Genomic DNA, 20,495 nt, shown 5'->3' on the forward strand with positions numbered 1-20,495 from the left:
CTATTACAATGTTTTATTTTGAATTGGCTAAATGCAACCGCCAGACCCATTTACTGTAATGACAGGTCAGTAGTGGCTGCAGCTATTCGTGGTTCTATGCACAGCAAACATTTACCTTCAGTGATTACTGTAGGTAATCTCTGGCTGTGAAGACTGCTGCGAATCACTGCGACCGCTGGTGAACTTTCATTGTAGTGAACAGGGCTGGCGGTTGCACCTTGCTGCTCAGAGCTGCAGCAGGAATCAGAAGATTCATGCCGCTACAATACGCATTGGCCCAAATCGCTGGTGTAAATGTAGCCTTAAAAAATGCTTTAATTAAAAACCCTGAAAATTGGTACATATTTAGTAAACAGAAAGGCCCGTAGGTGACAAAGTAGTGTGAAGTTCCTGCTCTCCCAAACTTGGCATTTTCAAACAGTATACAATGACAAACTATTGCAAACTAGGGGGGAGGAAAAAAGTAAACAGTTGCTGCTATGAAAGTGGAATACACTACAGCATTAAAAAAAAAAAAAAAAAAAAAAAAAAAAAAAAACAGAATGCGCACAACTACTGATCCATACCGTGCAAATGTGCGTCCAATTAACAATCTGTTTCAGCAGTTCATCACTCAAATCATGTTTGAAGGTCTCCTTGTATATCTGAGACAACCTGGACAGTGGAATACCATTACCATGCTTGCTGAACAAATCACGCAGGTTGCTCTGAATCATTAAGAGGTTTGGATGGAAATTACCAAGCAGCGCAGGTTTGCCAGATTGCATCTCATTAGCTAAAACAAAGCATAAAAATGTATTTAAGGCATATCTAGAGTCAAAATGTAAAACTATATTCATTGCTACATTGTATTTAAATTATTTCTAGTCTATTCCTACTAAATCTGAACAACTTTGAAGTTTGTAAACTAATGTTGTAACTATCATCATGCATTTACTTTGAATATTCACTATGTCCTATGAGTAGGCACTGCTGTGTCATACATTTCTCAGAGCCTGCCTTCTGACATAAGGAGGTGCTGAGAGGAGGAAGGTGCTGAGAGGAGTCAGTACAGAAATCGCTGCTTGCAGCCAGCAAAATACCATGGGATACATAGTCCTTATAATCTGAAAGTAAACAGCAGAAGAGAATCCAGGAAGTTGTGGAAAGAGATGGCCATTAGACAAGCAGAACTCACAACATGAAATGTGATTTTTCATGTAAGCTTATATTGGATTGCCCAAAATAACTGATTTCATAACATCAACATTGTAATGGCAACACAAAGTATATGCTGTGACTATAGATTTCCTTTAACATAGGTATGAATTAAAAGTATAGTCTAACTAATACTGTAAAATACTGGATAGTGAAGTCAAATACATTTTAAAGTATATGTCAGGGCAAAATAAAGAATTCAAAACATTCAGTACATCTCTCCAATACATACACATTTCCCTATGTCTTGTTTCTTTATAAACACACACATAAACAAAAACAGAAAAATACCATTTTCTCCCCTGCTGGACTACAGAAAATCTTCCTTTAATGTTTTGGAGATGTAGAAGGAGACTGTTCTGTAGTCCTCATCATGAGCAAGCAGCCTAGGGTTAGATACAGTACAGTGATTAAGTTGTTACCCCAGGACAGAGGTGTTATCAAGATCTCCAGGTGAAAATGAGGGCACAAAATAAAACTAATGCAGCTCCACATTGTTCTTGGGTTGAGATACACTTTAAAAAGCATTTGCCCATATACACTTTTAATCTATTGGAATACATCTAATTTTGCTTTATGCAGAAAGGTAAATAAGCTATGGCTCTGGTTCACAATACTGTAGATGGTTGTTTAGAGAAGATGGATTTTGGTCACTGGGCTGAAACAACTAACCCATATAATCTAAAATAATCAATTATAAAAATAAATTGTCAACTATTTTTATCATCAATTAGTTGGTCAGCTGATTACTTGGCCTGCATACAGTATACATTATTTGTTTACATGCAAGTATGCACAGTGCAGCTCAGTAGACCTTTCATTCAATTTTGAGAACTTGTGAATGTGTGAGTAGCAATGCCTCATGGGACATGTAGTCCAGGACAGGAGAAGAAAATGATGTTAAGGGACCTATGCCGGGAAGATCATCATTTGAACCCAAAGAAGCAGGAGGCTGACAGACTGGAGGTAAATTAACAGCTTCCCGTCCGCCCTATAGCAGAAATACTTCTACAGGGCGGCACGGTGTGCAAAGTGAAGCACAAACACACGCACGCACAGTGTGCAAAGTGAAGCACAAACACACGGCCCCATAGTAAAGTGAAGCACAAACACATGGCCTCATAGTAAAGTGAAGCACAAACACATGGCCCCATAGTAAAACACACCCTGCACACAGTTAACCCTTTGATTTATTTTTATACTGTAAAACGGCTAATTTTTTTTATTTTTAACCACATCATGACAAATGATACAAAAAGCATGCTGCTGCTACTAAATTTCTAAGACTGATTTCACATTGATATGTTTTTCTTCCACTTTTGCATTTAACACCTTCCTGCCCGGCCTATAGCAGATTGACAGATGGGCGGGACACTCGTTATTGTGACTGGGCGTCATTTGACGTCCTGGCAAAAGCAGCCGTTCACGGGGCCGCGCAGCGACACGATCTGTTATCGGCTGTGTCCATGGGACCAAAAAAAAAAATTTTTTTTAAATGTAATTATTTTTATTTATTTTTTTACATACTGTCACCGGTCAGTGCCCAAGATCACCGTCACACCAGTTATATAATCACGCTGTACTGGACTGGTGACAATATGTAAAGAAAAAAAATGTTTTTTTTTAATTTCTACATTTTCCCAAAAATTGTACCAAAAAATTAGAACCTCCAAAAAACTCACCATGCCTCTTACTAAATACCTTGGACTGTATTTAAAAAAAATGGGTAATTTGGGGGGTATTTGTACTATGCTGGCGTTTTCGGGCCTCAAGAAAGGAGATTGGCTGTCAGTACATTGATTTATCAATTGTCAGATATATATATACCATGGTTTGTGGACTCTAACTTTCCTACAGACTAAATAATATACACTAATTTGGAGTATTTTCACCAAAGAAATGTAGCAGAATAAATTTTGACCTAAATTTATGAAGAAATGTTATTTGCAAAATTTTATAACAAAAACAAAAGAAGAGTAGTTTTTTTTCAAAAGTTTCAGGTTTTGTTTATTTAGCAAAAAAAACAAAAAAACAAAAAACTCAGTGGTGATTAAAGTGGAGCTCCACCCAAAAGGGGAAGTTCCACTTTAAGAACTGCTCCCCCGCTCCCCCTTAAGGATTGCCACCTTTGGGGGGCAGGGGGGGAGCGGGTACCCGAATTTGACAGGTACCCGTTCCCTGGTCCGATCTCCTAGGCAAACGGAAGCGGAAGGTGTCCTCCCTCCCTGTAGTCCTTTGGGACACGTGACAGGTCCCAGAAGACTACAGGACCATTCACAAAGAGCAGCACTTCTCGTGCATGCGCAGTGGGTACTCGGCTGTGAAGCCGCAAGCAGTCACAGCCGGGTGCCAACACTGAAGACTACAGGACCATTCATGAAGCGCAGCACTACTCCCGCGTCTGCAGTGGGTACCCGGCTGTGAAGCCGCAAGCAGTCACAGCCGGGTGCCCACACTGAAGATGCCGGCCTCCTGGAATACAGGATGGCTAGTGAAACGGGCTGCAGGGGACACACCATGGGACCGAGGGACAGGTTTTATTTTTTGACAGGGTGAGTGGAACTTTGCTTTAAATACCACCAAAACAAAGCTCTATTTGTGTGAAAAAAATAACATTTTTTTATGGGTACAGTGTTGCATGACGGCGCAATTGTCAAATAAGCTTTCTTCATTTCATAAACTTAGGCCAAAATGTATTCTGCTACATTTCTTTGGTGAAAATAATCCAAATCAGTGTATATTAATTTAGTCTATAGGAAAGTTATAAAATATACAACAGGTAAAATAAGTATTGAAGATGTCGCCATTTTTCTCAGAAAATATATTTCTAAAAGGTGCTATTGACATGAAATTTTCACCACGTCAGTAACAGCCCATGCAATCCATATATACAAAAGGAATCAAAACAAGTTCAGAAGTTAGGTTATGTGTAATAAAGTGCTATGACACAGGGGAAAAAAAGTATTGAACATTGAAAAGGAGATGCAAAAAAGGCACGGAAGCCAAGACATCAGCTGAAATCTATCAGTAATTAGAAAGCAGTCCTGTCCCTTGTCAATGCAAATGAATATCAGCTGGTTCAGTCTCAACTAATGGCCTATAAATAGCTGTCTCATTCCCAAGGTGTCACACAAGAAACATCTTCATGATGGATAAAAGTAAATAGCTCTCTCAAGATTGCAAACTTATTGTTGCAAAACATGGATAGCCTTACAGAAGGATTTACAAACTTCTGAATGTTCCAGTGCGCACTGTTGGGGCCATAATCCGAAAGTGGAAAGATCATTTCACCATAAACTGGCCACGACCAGTGAAACGACGAGTGAAAAGAATTATCAGAAGACTTGTCCAAGAGCCACGGACCACTTGTGAAGAGCTTCAGAAAGGCCTGGAACTAGCAAGTACAATTGTTTCAAAGAAAACAATAAGAAATGCACTCAACCACCATGGCCTGTATGCAAGCTCACCACGCAAGACTCCAATGCTGAAAAAAAAGCATGTTGAAGCATGTTTAAAGTTTGCTGCACAACATTTAGACAAGTCTGTGAAATACTGGGAGAATATAGTCTGGTCAGATTTGACGTGAAGTTTGGAGGTGGGAACATCATGGTGTGGGGCTGTTTTTCAGCATATGGTACTGGCAAACTTCATATTATTGGAGGGAGGATGAACGGAAAAATGTGCCAAGACATTCTTGATAAAAATCTGCTGCCATCTACCAGGATAATGAAGATGAAACAAGGACGGACATTTCAGAAAGACAATGATCCCAAACACAAAGTCAAGGAAACTCTCAATTGGTTTCAAAGAAAGAACATAAATCTTCTAGAACTAAAGATCAGAGTTCATAGAAGAGGCAGACAGATCCTTCAAGATTTGAAGACTGTTTGGAAGAATGGATCAAAATCACACCTGAGCAATGCATGTGACTAGTTTCTCCATACAGGAGGCGTATTGAAGCTGTCATTACCAACAGAGGATTTTGTATGAAGTATTATTATTATTAAATTTCAGTTAGCGTGTTCAATACTTTTTCCCTGTGTCATTCCATTTTATTACACTTCCGAACTTATTTGTTTTGGTTTCTTTGTATGGATTGTTACCGACGTGGTGAAAATTTCACGGCAATAGCACCTTTAGAAATATATTTACTTACAACAAAGGTGACGCGTTCAACACTTATTTTACTTGCTGTATATCTGAAAATCAAATCGGACAAGTCTGATGTACTGATGACCTATCTGATTTCTTTAGGCCAAAAAATGCCAGGACAATACAAACATCGCCTAAATGACGCTTTTTTTGACCCAATGAATAGTATGAATGGAAGCCATCCACTGTGTACAATTGTCATGTGATCAGCTGTGATTGGCCACAGCAATCACATGGTACCTGTAGTGAGCCGGTACACTGATCTGTCATCCGCTATGTTCAGTGGACACAGTGGGTGACATATTGCGCCAGGCCAGAGGAGCATGTGCGAGGCACATTCTGGGGAAGATGCCATAGGACGTCTACCCAGAGCGACCAATGTCCCGCCCAGGTGTCACTTTACTATAGACTGGGTGGGAGGGAATGTGTTAAATCTGCAGGTGCTTTTAACCTCCGATTGACAATGCTGCTGTACAAAGGTGCCTCTGTACTCCTTCATTCAGAGTTGTGTCTTTATAATACAGAAAAGTGTGTGTTACTGGAGAGATCACCAGGTGAAAGAGGGGAAAAAGAAAAACTAATACAGCCAGAAATGGCATCCTATACATTGGGGCAGATGTAGTACAAAATGGACAGGGACATTACCTACATATTTTTAAAAATGAACTTTATTACAAAAATGTACCAGTTTAAAAAAATCAATACATGTACATCCACACCCACATTTATAAAATTACGAATGTTGTAAAGAAGATTATAACAGTGCAAAAACTCCTATCAACCACTCAAGCTAAGCAGCTAGTAGTAATAACAAATATAAAGCAGCAAATATATGCAAATCAACCAATATAAAAAGGTAACAGAAAAAACAATTCTTAATATAAAATAAATATTAAAAACAAAAGATTGGGCGTTAATCCCTTTTTAGAAAACGATTTATACTTGATAAAATAAACGCATATTATGGTACATTAACCACTTACCCTCCAGAGGATTTACCCCCCTTGCTGATCAGGCCGATTTTCGTGATATGGAGCTGCATTACTTTAACTGAGAATTGCGCGGTCATGCAACACTGCACCTAAATGAAATTTATGTCTTTTTCCCACAAATGAAGATTTCTTTCAGAGGTATTTGATCACCTGTGCATTTTTATTTTTTGCACTTTTTAATTGGTTTACGTGAAAGTTATAGCATCTACAAATGGCGGTATATATACACTGGAATATATTTATTTTATACTAGAAATGGTGGCAATCAGCGACTTATAGCAGGACTGCGGCGGGCATTCTGACACTGGGGGGAAACTGACTGTCACTGATATCCCCAGTGACACTATTACAGTGATCAGAGCTAATAAAAAGCACTGGACTCTGTACTAATGGCACTGGGCAGGAAGGGGTTAACATCTGGGGCGATCAAAGGGTAACTGTGTGCGTCTTTCACTGTGTCGGCACATTGCTTTGTATTGCTCTGCTTTGCAGAGCAATACAAAGCAATGTGCAGGAGCTGACAGGGGATAGATCTGTATTGTTTACATACAAGTCTCTCCCCCATTAGTGATACTCAGTGATCACCGGGTGCCAGGTGGAGAATCACAATCTGGGACCCGGTGATTGACAGCATGGGTAGCTACCCTGAAGTGCAAAATCACACAAGTGCACACGTGCGCGCGCACGCACACACGTACGCGCACACACACACACAGGTGCGCGCGCACACACACACACACACACACACACACACGTGCGGTTTTGCGCAGCCCTGCCTCCCTGTAGCAGTATAGGGTGGCTCTATACACCACCACAATGGATTTGAAATGAAACAAACAAGATATGCTTTAACTGCAGACTGTCAGCTTTAATTTGAGGGTATTTACATCCAATCAGGTGAACGGTGTAGGAATTACAACAGTTTGCATATGTACCTCCCACTTGTTAAGGGACCAAAAGTAATGGGACAGAATACTAATCATAAATCAAACTTTCACTTTTTAATACTTGGTTGCAAATCCTTTGCAGTCAATTACAGCCTGAAGTCTGGAACGCATAGACATCACCAGACGCTGGGTTTCATCCCTGGTGATGCTCTGCCAGGCCTCTACTGCAACTGTCTTCAGTTCCTGCTTGTTCTTGGGGCATTTTCCCTTCAGTTTTGTCTTCAGCAAGTGAAATGCATGCTCAATCGGATTCAGGTCAGGTGATTGACTTAGCCATTGCATAACATTCCACTTCTTTCCCTTAAACTCTTTGGTTGCTTTTGCAGTATGCTTTGGGTCATTGTCCATCTGCACTGTGAAGCGGCGTCCAATGAGTTCTGAAGCATTTGGCTGAATATGAGCAGATAATATTGCCCGAAACACTTCAGAATTCATCCTGCTGCTTTTGTCAGCAGTCACATCATCAATAAATACAAGAGAACCAGTTCCATTGGCAGCCATACATGCCCACGCCATGACACTACCACCACCATGCTTCACTGATGAGGTGGTATGCTTAGGATCATGAGCAGTTCCTTTCCTTCTCCATACTCTTCTCTTCCCATCACTCTGGTACAAGTTGATCTTGGTCTCATTTGTCCATAGGATGTTGTTCCAGAACTGTGAAGGCTTTTTTAGATGTCGTTTGGCAAACTCTAATCTGGCCTTCCTGTTTTTGAGGCTCACCAATGGTTTACATCTTGTGGTGAACCCTCTGTATTCACTCTGGTGAAGTCTTCTCTTGATTGGTGACTTTGACACACATACACCTACCTCCTGGAGAGTGTTCTTGATCTGGCCAACTGTTGTGAAGGGTGTTTTCTTCACCAGGGAAAGAATTCTTCGGTCATCCACCACAGTTGTTTTCCGTGGTCTTCTGGTATTGCTGAGCTCACCGGTGCGTTCCTTCTTTTTAGGAATGTTCCAAACAATTGTTTTGGCCACGACTAATGTTTTTGCTATCTCTCTGATGGGTTTGTTTCGTTTTTTCAGCCTAATGATGGCTTGCTTCACTGATAGTGACAGCTCTTTGGATCTCATCTTGAGAGTTGACAGCAACAGATTCCAACTGCAAATAGCACACTTGAAATGAACTCTGGACCTTTTATCTGCTCATTGTAATTGGGATAATGAGGGAATAACACACATCTGGCCATGGAACAGCTGAGAAGCCAATAGTCCCATTACTTTTGGTCCCTTAACAAGTGGGAGGCACATATGCAAACTGTTGTAATTCCTACACCGTTCACCTGATTTGGATGTAAATACCCTCAAATTAAAGCTGACAGTCTTCAGTTAAAGCACATCTTGTTAGTTTCATTTCAAATCAATTGTGGTGGTGTAAAGGGCCAAAAATTTTAGAATTTTGTCGATGTCCCAATATTTATGGACCTGACTGTATGAATGAGGATTCTGTCTTCCTCAAAGAACAAAAATTGCATTGATTATTAAGATTTTATGCTTTTGGGGGAGGAAAGAACAAGATCTTTCATCAACCTGATCTCTTATACTTTGCAAATCCACATGGTGATTGTGGCAGGTGAAGGGTCTCTCTACATCAACAGGATGCAGGACTTGGCAGCATTGAGGTGTCAGAGTATGGGTTTATGGTAGGTCTTAACTGGGATAGAAAAGAGGTGTAACAAAAAGGGTAAAGGCTCATCTTTATTGAGAAATGTCTCTAACCTTGGACCAAAAGGGCTGCAGCTTGGAGCAGAACCAAAAGTTGTGGAGGATAGCTTAAATTTCAAAACTGCAATGCCAGCAGAGGTCATTTACTTCAGGATTTATGACAGAGGGATGGTGTTTTGTAAGACCTGGATTTAATATCCGTTGGTACTGTGAGGGTTAGGTAGAAATTGCCACAGGCTAAAGTGGAATAGCCCCAAGGGAGACGGGAGTGCTTCCACTGTGGGCCAGTATCTGGAAGAGAAAAAGTAAGATGCCTGCTAAATTTTGCTCAGCAATAGGGGGTGGTATGGACTGTCTCTTAAGCCTGGAAGGAAAGGCAAGATTTACCTATTATTGGATACAAGGGTGATAAGGCCAGGGAGAGACCATATGGCTTTGGCACAAATGTACGCGGTAGGTCCAATTGTGAGGCATATTTTCAGGTGTGGAGGGACTTTTGGGTAACAGCAGGATAGGTTTTTCAATGGCAATTTGTAAATGGGTTGTTGGAGCACAAGAAATAGTTTTACGCTGTGTCTGCACCAGTCTTTTAGCTTGGCCGGGTGGCAAACTGTGTGGTACTTAGATCTGGTAAGGCCATGCTACTTGAGTCTAAGGAGAGGAAAAGGAGGCGTAGTTTAAGTTTGGGCATTTGTTGGTCCACACAAGGAAACCAACAACAGATTTAAGAACTTTGGAAGAATGGACATCTTGAGAATATTAGACCAACCAATCCAGGAAAACATCCCAGAGTCCCATTTTTGGAGCAGCTTGCTGACTTTGTGAAGCAAAGTAGGAAAATTCAAGAAGGAAATGTCTCTTTCATGTTGGACATACCAAGCATTTAATGGTCAAGGTGGACCAACATAACTTGAAGTGCTCTTTCAGAAGCTTGATTTGTTTTGGAGGTGGCTCTATCCTCAGAGCCCGATTTTTAGAAGGTTTCTTTCAAGTGAGATGACTGCCCATAGATGTTAAATTCATGCAGATTAGGGAGAGAAGTGTGGTCTTCCAATCATTAATCCAGTAATGGGTAACCTCCAATGATGCAGGGAGCATTGCAAACATAATTATGTCAGCGTTGCTCTCTGCTACAGGGTACCGTGAATGCAGGGCACCATCATGACATGCTCTCAGGAGCTGGATCCACGACACCCTATAATCACACAAGTGGGAAAAAGCACTGAACCATGAATTAGTCTTTGGGGGACAGAACTTAGGAGGAGGCAAGTATCAAAGTCAGAGCTGTGATTTTACTTTCAGAACAGCTGGGGAATAAAAAATAAAACTGGCAGAAGTTGGGAATAAGGAGGTAGTATTGCACAGACTGTTATATCGTATTGAATTTTTTTGTCAAAATTTGGTCAGTTTAAGCTGCATGTCTATAAACACCAGTTGATTTGTGGCAACTTACCGTTGGAATCTGTAGTGGTTTGCTGAAACATAGGCTGGCTTGCACTTTTCTGAAATCGGGGAGGAACAGTTACTTTTCTTTCAAGCCTGTCAGAGACAGTAATACAAAGACTATTTCTCAATTAACAAAAATACTCTTTCCGAAGAAAACTATACTTGTAAATGGTACAGTTGCTATTGCTCAGACTTAACTAGCCACAGCTGCCATAAAGATTTCCAGAAATCAGTATTATGAAAAAAAATTAAGCGGTTTTGAAAACTCTGCACTTTATTTGTAGTGTTCTGTTGACCCGTTAAAATTTAACACACATTTTGGTACAAACAGATCTGCAATCAGTTTGCATTCATTTAGTGCCAATGCTTTGAAACAACTAGTCCCAAATTTTCCAGGGGGATTACTACACACACGGACAATGAAAGCACGTGACAGACATCTATACTATCTGATGTGACAAACACAAAATGGAAAAAGATGATTTAAGCAAATGTGCATGCCAAACTAGTCTCCAGTTAGGCCTGCATCAGCTTAAAATGAAAGGAACCCATGTAATGAGTATTAACAAAAGTGCTACTGAAGCACATGTAAGCTTGCTCCCAAGCTTCATGAACACAGACAAATGTGGTAAATATCACAAGCACACACTGTTTTTGTTAAGTACATTGCATTTCAAAGATTTCTCTTTAAGCAAATAGTATGCTTTTTTACATGCATAATCTCTTCTGACAAAGAGGTGAAACTAAATAATGCAATGTACTGAAACACACAGTAAGTGGCTCAATGGGAAGATAACTACGGTAGATTAACAATGGGAATGTAAAATATTTTACTGCCCAACACTGGAGGACAGAAGTTATTTTGGGGTAAATCACTTCTATTTAATCGATTATATTTTCCTTAAGCAAGGGTGGATTTAGAAATTTAACAGGGATGTTAGAAATAAAAAAAGCAGAACTGTTAAAAGCAAAAGGAAGATTTCAGAATAGCTACAAGTTCCATGTACAGTATATACAGTCAGGTCCATAAATATTGGGACATCGACACAATTCTAACATTTTTGGCTCTATACACCACCACAATGGATTTGAAATGAAACGAACAAGATGTGACTGTCAGCTTTAATTTGAGGGTACTTACCTCCAAATCAGGTGAACGGTGTAGAAATTACAACAGTTTGCATATGTGCCTCCCACTTGTTAAGGAACCAAAAGTAATGGGACAGAATACTAATCATAAATCAAACTTTCACTTTTTAATACTTGGTTGCAAATCCTTTGCAGTCAATTACAGCCTGAAGTCTGGAACGCATAGACATCACCAGACGCTGGGTTTCATCCCTGGTGATGCTCTGACAGGCCTCTACTGCAACTGTCTTCAGTTCCTGCTTGTTCTTGGGGCATTTTCCCTTCAGTTTTGTCTTCAGCAAGTGAAATGCATGCTCAATCGGATTCAGGTCAGGTGATGGACTTGGCCATTGCATAACATTCCACTTCTTTCCCTTAAAAAACTCTTTGGTTGCTTTTGCAGTATGCTTTGGGTCATTGTCCATCTGCACTGTGAAGCGGCGTCCAATGAGTTCTGAAGCATTTGGCTGAATATGAGCAGATAATATTGCCCGAAACACTTCAGAATTCATCCTGCTGCTTTTGTCAGCAGTCACATCATCAATAAATACAAGAGAACCAGTTCCATTGGCAGCCATACATACCCACGCCATGACATTACCACCACCATGCTTCACTGATGAGGTGGTATGCTTAGGATCATGAGCAGTTCCTTTCCTTCTCCATACTCTTCTCTTCCCATCACTCTGGTACAAGTTGATCTTGGTCTCATCTGTCCATAGGATGTTGTTCCAGAACTGTGAAGGCTTTTTTAGATGTCGTTTGGCAAACTCTAATCTGGCCTTCCTGTTTTTGAGGCTCACCAATGGTTTACATCTGGTGGTGAACCCTCTGTATTCACTCTGGTGAAGTCTTCTCTTGATTGTTGACTTTGACACACATACACCTACCTCCTGGAGAGTGTTCTTGATCTGGCCAACTGTTGTGAAGGGTGTTTTCTTCACCAGGGAAAGAATTCTTCAGTCATCCACCACAGTTGTTTTCCGTGGTCTTCCGATTCTTTTGGTGTTTTTGAGCTCACCGGTGCGTTCCTTCTTTTTAAGAATGTTCCAAACAGTTGTTTTGGCCACGACTAATGTTTTTGCTATCTCTCTGATGGGTTTGTTTTGTTTTTTCAGCCTAATGATGGCTTGCTTCACTGATAGTGACAGCTCTTTGGATCTCATCTTAAGAGTTGACAGCAACAGATTCCAAATGCAAATAGCACACTTGAAATGAACTCTGGACCTTTTATCTGCTCATTGTAATTGGGATAATGAGGGAATAACACACACCTGGCCATGGAACAGCTGAGAAGCCAATTGTCCCATTACTTTTGGTCCCCTAACAAGTGGGAGGCACATATGCAAACTCTTGTAATTCCTACACCGTTCACCTGATTTGGATGTAAATACCCTCAAATTAAAGCTGACAGTCTGCAGTTAAAGCACATCTTGTTAGTTTCATTTCAAATCCATTGGGGTGGTGTATAGAGCCAAAAATGTTAGAATTGTGTCGATGTCCCAATATTTATGGACCTGACTGTATATATATTTTATTTTTTTTTTTATTTTTTTTTTTCTTCTGACACCAGAGGGCACCTGATACAGTAGCTCTTAGGTAGTTTAGTTAAGCGCAGGTATACAATTATTGCCAAAATTGCTTTTAATTAAGCAAAGGGTAATACAAATAGGTGTAAAAAAGTGAGTTTGCAGTTGGCACCCATGAGCAAAGACAGTGTCCCTAACAGAACATCACTCAACTATATTAATTTGTGCATTTCTACCTGCTAATTGGTTGGTGCCTTTGCACTGGCATCTCCTTTAGAAGTCCTGCCCCACACAACAGGGCTGAGCGTTGAGGACCAGGGTCTGCTGGTGGCTGGCCACTCCATACAGATCCCTTTGCTCGTACAGATGGCATTACAGGCTTCTTCACAAATCTATCAGGCTGGGGTGGAAAGCTTGGTTTCCTAAGCATTGCGTTTGGTTTACCTGTAACAAAAGAAAATATTTATTCAAATATGATCAAGGAACATGAGTTTTTTTTTACCAAAAAGCACAGAGCTAGACAACGTGCAGTACAAGACAAATTTATTACAGGTGCTTGTATAGGGCCATCAATTTATGCAGTGATAGATATATATATATATATATATATACACACACACATATACATACATGTACACACACACACACACACACACACATTCGTGCATTCAGATCAGTGCCTAACCCTCAAGTAGCATATACAATCTAAGATCCCTAACTCACATTCATACATAAACATACTAGGTCCAGTAGCCAATTAACCTACCAGCATGTCTTTGGAGTGTGGGAGGAAACTAGAGTACCCCAAGGAAACCCACACAGGCACAGGGAGAACATGCAAACTCTGGGCAGGTAGTGCCATGGTTGTGATTCGAACCAACGACCCTAGTGTTGCCAGATGGGAGTGCTAACCACTTAGCCACTCTGATGAGATACAAAACTTTCTAGATGAAGTTTATATTTTTAATATATTTTTCCACCAATCTACAGTATTTTCATTAATGTAAGCTGAAAACAAAGGCAGAACTTATAATAGTGCCAGTACAAAATATTTTCATTAAAACTAGCATACTTGGCAACACAACTGGATTTCTACAAAGGAGACTAGCTCTGAGTCTCACTTTGCAATATAAGCCTTGGTTCCCAGACTGGTCCTGCTGCAACCAAATCCAAAATCATACAAATGGATCCATGGCTGTAGCTTAAATAAATCAGTAAGTATATTTATTTATTCAATTTGCAGAGGACACATCATATACAGGGAACAACCAACAACCTTACCACATTTCGCATGATAAATGCTTAATTGAATAAAAGAAATAAAAAACCTTATGAGTGAGCACTTAGTGTGCACAATGCATTAAGGTCCTTGCTTTTTTCCCCGCATACAGGGGAGTGGAAATTAAAAAAAAAACAAAGAAAAAAAAAAAAAACTACTTGTCCAGGGACTAAATCAATGTCCAAATCTACGTGTCCCGCATTACAATCTACTTGTCCAGATAAAAAATAAATAAATTTGAACAAAAACCGTATTTAAAATTGGAGGTGATTTTAGGAATATCTGGGGCTTTAAAAAAACAAAAGGGGCTTAATGGCGACTTAAACGTTTATTTTTTTAACATTGCGCTGTTTATCTCCTCCTTCCCTCCCTGCCTCCAGCACTGCACCCATGGACTAGCAGGGAGGGGAGAGGCCTTGCAGTGTAACGCGCACTGATTGGCTGTTCCTCAGGGATTATCCTTTATCCCTTTCGCTGACAGAGCCGTTTTTGCGTTTTTTGCACAAGTTTAAAAAATAATTTTAGGCCTGAAGATGACATAAAACCTCCAAACATTAGTGGTAAAATAAATGGTAAAATAAAATAGTGACAGTTCCAATTTTTTATGTGGCATGATATTACCACAAAATTTCAGTAAAAAATACAAGTTAATTTTAGGGCACAAAAAAAAAAGCAATAAATTACCCTATTTGTTTGGAAAATATAAAAGAAGAAGTTGCACTGAGTAAATAGATATCCAACATGTCAAATCTTAAATTTGTGCACACTCGTGAAATGGCAATGAACTAACCCACTTTGTAAGTTGTCACTTTTTGTAGCAAAACAAGAAATGAAACGGAGGTTAGTCTACGTCCTGTACTTTACTCCAAGATATGGAATTTGCAGGTAAGTCAAAATTCCTTTTAATTGTACAGCACGGGAGACAGGCAAAGTATTCATAGACCCTGGGATGCCCATAACAATGAATGAGAAGGGTGGGCAACAACTAGGCACATAGAACTCTACCAATGGGTCCAAAAGCAGTGATCAAAGGACCCAAATTCAGAGTGCTGCTGCAAGAGCCTTGCGGCTGAAAGCTGCTTCCACAGAAGACTGGGCAGCCACCTGGTAAAACATTGAAAAGGTATGAACAGAGGAACAGCTGGGCTACAGAAGTCTGGTGCTAGAATGGCTAGGAAATTCCCACCAATCAGGTGGAATGAGCATGTAAAAGAAGTATAGATTTGTACTTGGGAGTGTAAGCTCTAGCAATCGTTTTCTTATCCATCAAGCAATGGTGGATTTTGAAGCAGGGTGCCCCTTTTGAGGGCCTGAGGAAAGAACAGGGTGTGACAGGGTGCTACAAGGGCGACTTGATGCAAGAATAAAGGTTTTCACAAGGGAGAGCAAAGCCAGAGGTCTTTGAAAAAGAATGAAAAAGGCCAAAACCTGTCCTTTCAAAGTGCTTAAGGTAATGTTCTGGCCAAGACCTAATTCTAGGAAGGTCAGATTGAAGGGCATAGGCAAGAAATTTACTGTTCAAACCAGGCAAGAAAGGATTTCCAGGTACAATAGTAAATCTTTGCACGTGGAGAATGGTATAGACTAGTCTGAACTGAGACCAGGGAGTAATCAAGGCATCCAAAGCCAGCAATATGAAATATTTGGTCCTAGCACAGAGGTAGTTTGTTGTTGAACCTGGAGACTACGATGTCATACCTAACAGATTGAAGATGTCTGGGTGAAGAGCACAGTCCACTTATACCAGGCAGTAATTTCTTTACAATTATGAGCAGGTTTTGAGCTTTTTTTTTTAAACTTTATTGGTATCGGTCTGTGTATTTTGTATGACCCAATATACCAAATTTTTTCACATATAATTGTTATATATGGTTTAGTATCTTATTTATAGCAGATAAGCGCAGCACATTATTTTTTTAATTTTGTGAAGTGAATCAAAAGGGTGCTAGCAACTGAGAGATTTTAGTCATCAGCTGCATGGACACTATATAATTTTTTTTTTTGTAATCTCAGACAGGGTACTGCTGATTCTTGGGAAGAGTATACATCTTCTCTGGCTACAGCCATTCCTTGTACAGAATGGCTTGTACTAACGACTGGACTGGAAATGCCTTAATGGGCTTATTTGGTTTGGGAAGAGACTCATGCTGGTAACTTTAGGCCCAGTAGGTGGAGATGGTTCTAACTTCAAACAAGCGTGTACTGTGATCATGAAAATCACAAACTGGTTTGCTTCGGCTTGAGAGATACCGTGTTTGACTGATTCTCCTAGGAAGTGTCATCCGACTGAGCTTCCCCTTCTCTCCTTCCACATCTTCAACCTCATGGGACAGCAACACTTCCGTGATGGTAGAGTCACAATGACGCAACAAGGAACACTGACCGTTGACAGGTACCTTGCCCAGGAGCTTTGCTATGGAAGCAAAAATTTCCTCTCTAGTTAAATAAAGGAAATGAGGGCACCTGGCAGGTTAGGGGGGACACTGAGGAGTTGAGGCTAAGGTCCATAGTGCCTCAAGCAGAATTACTAGAGGAACCCTGATTTACCTTACCAAAGCTTCGCTCCCAATGTGTGTTGGCCTGTTTGCCTGCCCCCACATCCCATTACCCTTGAGCTCAACGTCTGCCATCTGGGTGAGGGGATACTCACGGCCTGTGCTGTGGAGCAGAAGGGTTGCAGCCAACCTGTGTACCATGACTGATGGCTGCTGGATAACCTGGTGAAGGTTGCGTTCAGACCATGGTCCAGTGTGGAGCAGGATTATGTCTGAAGCAGAAGAGATCTGCCTGTCTTTAGGCAAGGCATGCACTCAAAATGGTTCCAAAAGCTATGAGGAAACACCTCTAAGGCTGTGCATATAGCTTTGGACTACTGCCTGCTTGAATGTGTTGCATCGCAGTAGGGCTGAAACAGAATTTTCAATGCAATGGGGAAAAGTGTGGTACAGCATCCTATGGCTGTAACACGCATGAGCAAGGTTGGGGGTGTGTGTCACCCCGTGCAGGAAGGGGCTTAGTTCCAGACACCACCACCAGCGCTCTGGGAGCTCCTTACCAGAATAGAACCACTAAGTGGAAGCCCTGATTAGCCCACTCCAGGAGGGTACATACCATCCTCCTTGGGGGGGATTTTCAGGGACTGTACTGCTGGACCAAGGGGGAGACCAGTGCTAGAGGGCACAATACAGGATGCATCAGCCTCTGCCATATGACATAATCTGGGTACAGTGCCCAGGGGGCCCAATCTAAAAGCTGCAAGTAGCAGCCTCAGTGGCTGTAGGTGCACCTAGTTTGAGAAAAGAATTTCTCAGCAAGAAAATCTTGAACTCTCTGTAAGAGGAATAGCAAGCATGCACCAAAAACCTATTCACAGTAGAGGGGTCATCTTTCACCTAGGAACACGAACAATAAATAACACTGTTCAACAAATTTTTATTTTTTGCCAGTTTTGGAAACAAAAGGATCCATTTCTTAATGAATTTCACATTCTGAGTTCAAATATAACAATGAAATTTGTCAATTGGCTCTAGTTTTTCTGTAAACGGAAAGTTTTCTACTATAGGCGTAATGACTACATAATGCACAATAATTATATAGATAGATATCTTTCCACAAATATAAAGCAAGTGATATTGACTACATAACAAAGCCTAAATGGCATAATATATTGCATAGGATTACCAAGAAAAATGATAGCCATAAGCTAAGTTGAATCATTTTAATACTTAGGATTCTCACTAGTTTTGTCTTCAGTTTGTGTCGGTTTTGCTTCTCTTGGCTTTTCTCTTGTATTCGAGGAAAGGGCTATCTCTTACAACTGCACGTGACTACACGCTTCAGGTTCTTCCTCACTTGACTCAACCACGAAGGATTCTGGTGCTTTAGGAATTGGTAGCCCCTCTCCATGAGGAACTGGACGTATTGCCGATGGAATATTTGGATAGTGCACAGATAACTTTTTCTTCTTATTTAGCCCTTTTGCTTTAGGCACCATACAAAAGTAACAATTACTAACATGATCTGTTGGCTCTCTCCAAATCATTGGCACAGCGAAAGGCATAGATGCCTTTTTTCCATTCAACCATTGCTCCAGTGCCGTCCCACAAGAATTGCAGCATATATGTGGTGCCCAGCTCTTGTCCTGGTCTCCTATCTTGCAGCCAAAATACAAATTGTAGGCTTTCTTAATCATTCCTGTTATCCTCCTTTTTTGTGAGATAAAAGTTATTTCACCGCAGATATAGCAGAAATTATCTGCTTTATTCACACAAGTTCGAGGCATTACTGAGTAGCCTATATAAGCAGAAAACGAAATGTAAAGACGAACTCCAATCAGCTACAGATACTGCAGCTTTTATGCAGTGAAGTGATGCAATTAAAGGCTAATATTGCATCATCTCAGTATACATGCATATTTCTATTGGTCACCAGTATCAATTGCGCAATATGCAGCTGAAGTTGCATCATAATTTTGAATGGCTTACGTCATTAGATGGGTGAATATATCGTGGAAACTAGAGCCAATCAACATTTTTTAGGGTCATTTTCGTTTTCAGCACCCCAAAATTATGTAAGATTAGCTAATTTTATGCCCAAAACTTTTTACCTGTTGAACAGTGTAACCTGAAGATTGCCTGTAGTAGGAGGGGTTATATGGGTTGTCCCACGATGGTAGCTGCATATAATCCAGAGTCTATGAGTAAAAGAGCCTGTGTCTTGTACTGTATGATTAGGAAAGGTTAATTTTTAGGGTACTACTTAGTAACAGGTATTACTACTAAATGCTCCCCTATAAGACAGAAAAGCTTCACTTTTTTATTTCAAGTCCTATTTCAAGGATTAAAAGGTACATTTATATATCTTCCTGGAGTTCAGATATAAAAGGATAAGTTCACCTTTCGTAACATTAAACCCATATTCAGGGTGTAACGTGTGACAAGTTAGGATCAGACCAGCCCCCGCTTTGATAGCTAGTGGTGGCCGGTCACACGGTCGTGCGGTGCTCCGCTTACACGGCCGCGTCACTCATTCACAGTCATCTGTGAATGAGAGATTACAAGTCCTGACAGCCTTAGCGGCTGTCAGCTTTTAGTCCTCAATGAACTACCATGGCGCTATGAAGCGTGGTAGCTCATTCATTCCTCCTGTCAGTATATCTGCTTGCTCGTACATCTCGTATGGGCAAGCAGATATACTGACAGGTCTGCAGGAGACCTGCATGGCACCAGCAATCTGCTGATCACTGGTGCTATGCTTTCCAGGTTCCTGCAGACAAGAATAATTAATCCACGTTTTTTTAACTGCAAAAAAATGTGCATTCATTTATTTTTTTCTAAAAAGGTGAATAATTGCACATGCTAAATTCATTTTAATCATATTCAAGATTAACCACTTCCCAATTATAGTATGTAACGGTTCATCCTTGGATGGGAAGGGTGATAGCTCGGTCATCGCTACCGCTGTGAAATTTCATGTTTTTAGAGCCAGCAATTCTCTTCAATGTAAAAGTAATCCTAGCGAATATAGAGTCGTTGGAAAAGTTTTAGAGGCAGTGGAAGGGTTCTCCCCTCTCCTGTTTCATTGGGGAGCCCAGCAAGGATGTGACCAGCGGCATCCAGTTCCTGGGACAAAGTGAGAGGAACCGATGTTGTTCCTCCCACTGTGTGATGTCAGAAACTGAAAGTGACGAGGATTTCATCACTTTTTGTTTCATGTAAACAAGCTGTTACTGGCTTTTGAAAGCATCTGATCAAACCATTCTCAATTTGATCAGATGCTTTGAAGGCCAGAGGAGAGATTTGAGGTTTAACTAACCCCAGATCACTCGATGAAGAGGACCTGTCATGGCCCACGCTATCACAAGTGATGTTGTTCATCCCTTGGAATAACAATTAGTGATCGAAAAAGTACAGTCTAAAAAAACCCCACAATTTTAAGAGCCCCCGTTCCCCTGCACAAATGCGAAAAAGTATGTCGGTCCTGCACGCGTATGTAAACAGTGATCGCACTATACATGTCAAAGTCAGAGTGATAGCAATAATTTTAGCACCAGACCTCCTGTGTAACTTTAAACTGGTAACCTGCAAAGACTTTTAAAGCATCACCTGTGGATAGTTAGGTACGCAATTTTAAAGTGTGATATGGCACAACATCA

The 20,495-nt window shown here is 40.6% G+C and overlaps 1 protein-coding gene across 1 annotated transcript in view; it reads right to left on the reverse strand.

The window, feature by feature from the left end:
• Nucleotides 1-20,495, reverse strand: part of LOC149473652 (tudor domain-containing protein 7-like) — a gene marked incomplete at its 3' end in the record, with an annotated part of 118,813 nt that overhangs the window by 58,448 nt on the left and 39,870 nt on the right. The window contains exons 4-6 of the mRNA XM_089674769.1: nucleotides 13,299-13,506; nucleotides 10,413-10,498; nucleotides 567-775 (exon numbers count right to left, since the gene is read on the reverse strand). Coding sequence (XP_089530895.1) covers nucleotides 567-775; nucleotides 10,413-10,498; nucleotides 13,299-13,506 — 503 coding nt within the window. The remainder of the gene's footprint in view (nucleotides 1-566; nucleotides 776-10,412; nucleotides 10,499-13,298; nucleotides 13,507-20,495) is intronic.

This window comes from Staurois parvus, unplaced genomic scaffold (assembly GCF_062004578.1).
Source record: "Staurois parvus isolate SC_StPar_1 unplaced genomic scaffold, SC_StPar_1.0 ptg000012l, whole genome shotgun sequence".
NCBI lineage: Eukaryota > Metazoa > Chordata > Amphibia > Anura > Ranidae > Staurois > Staurois parvus.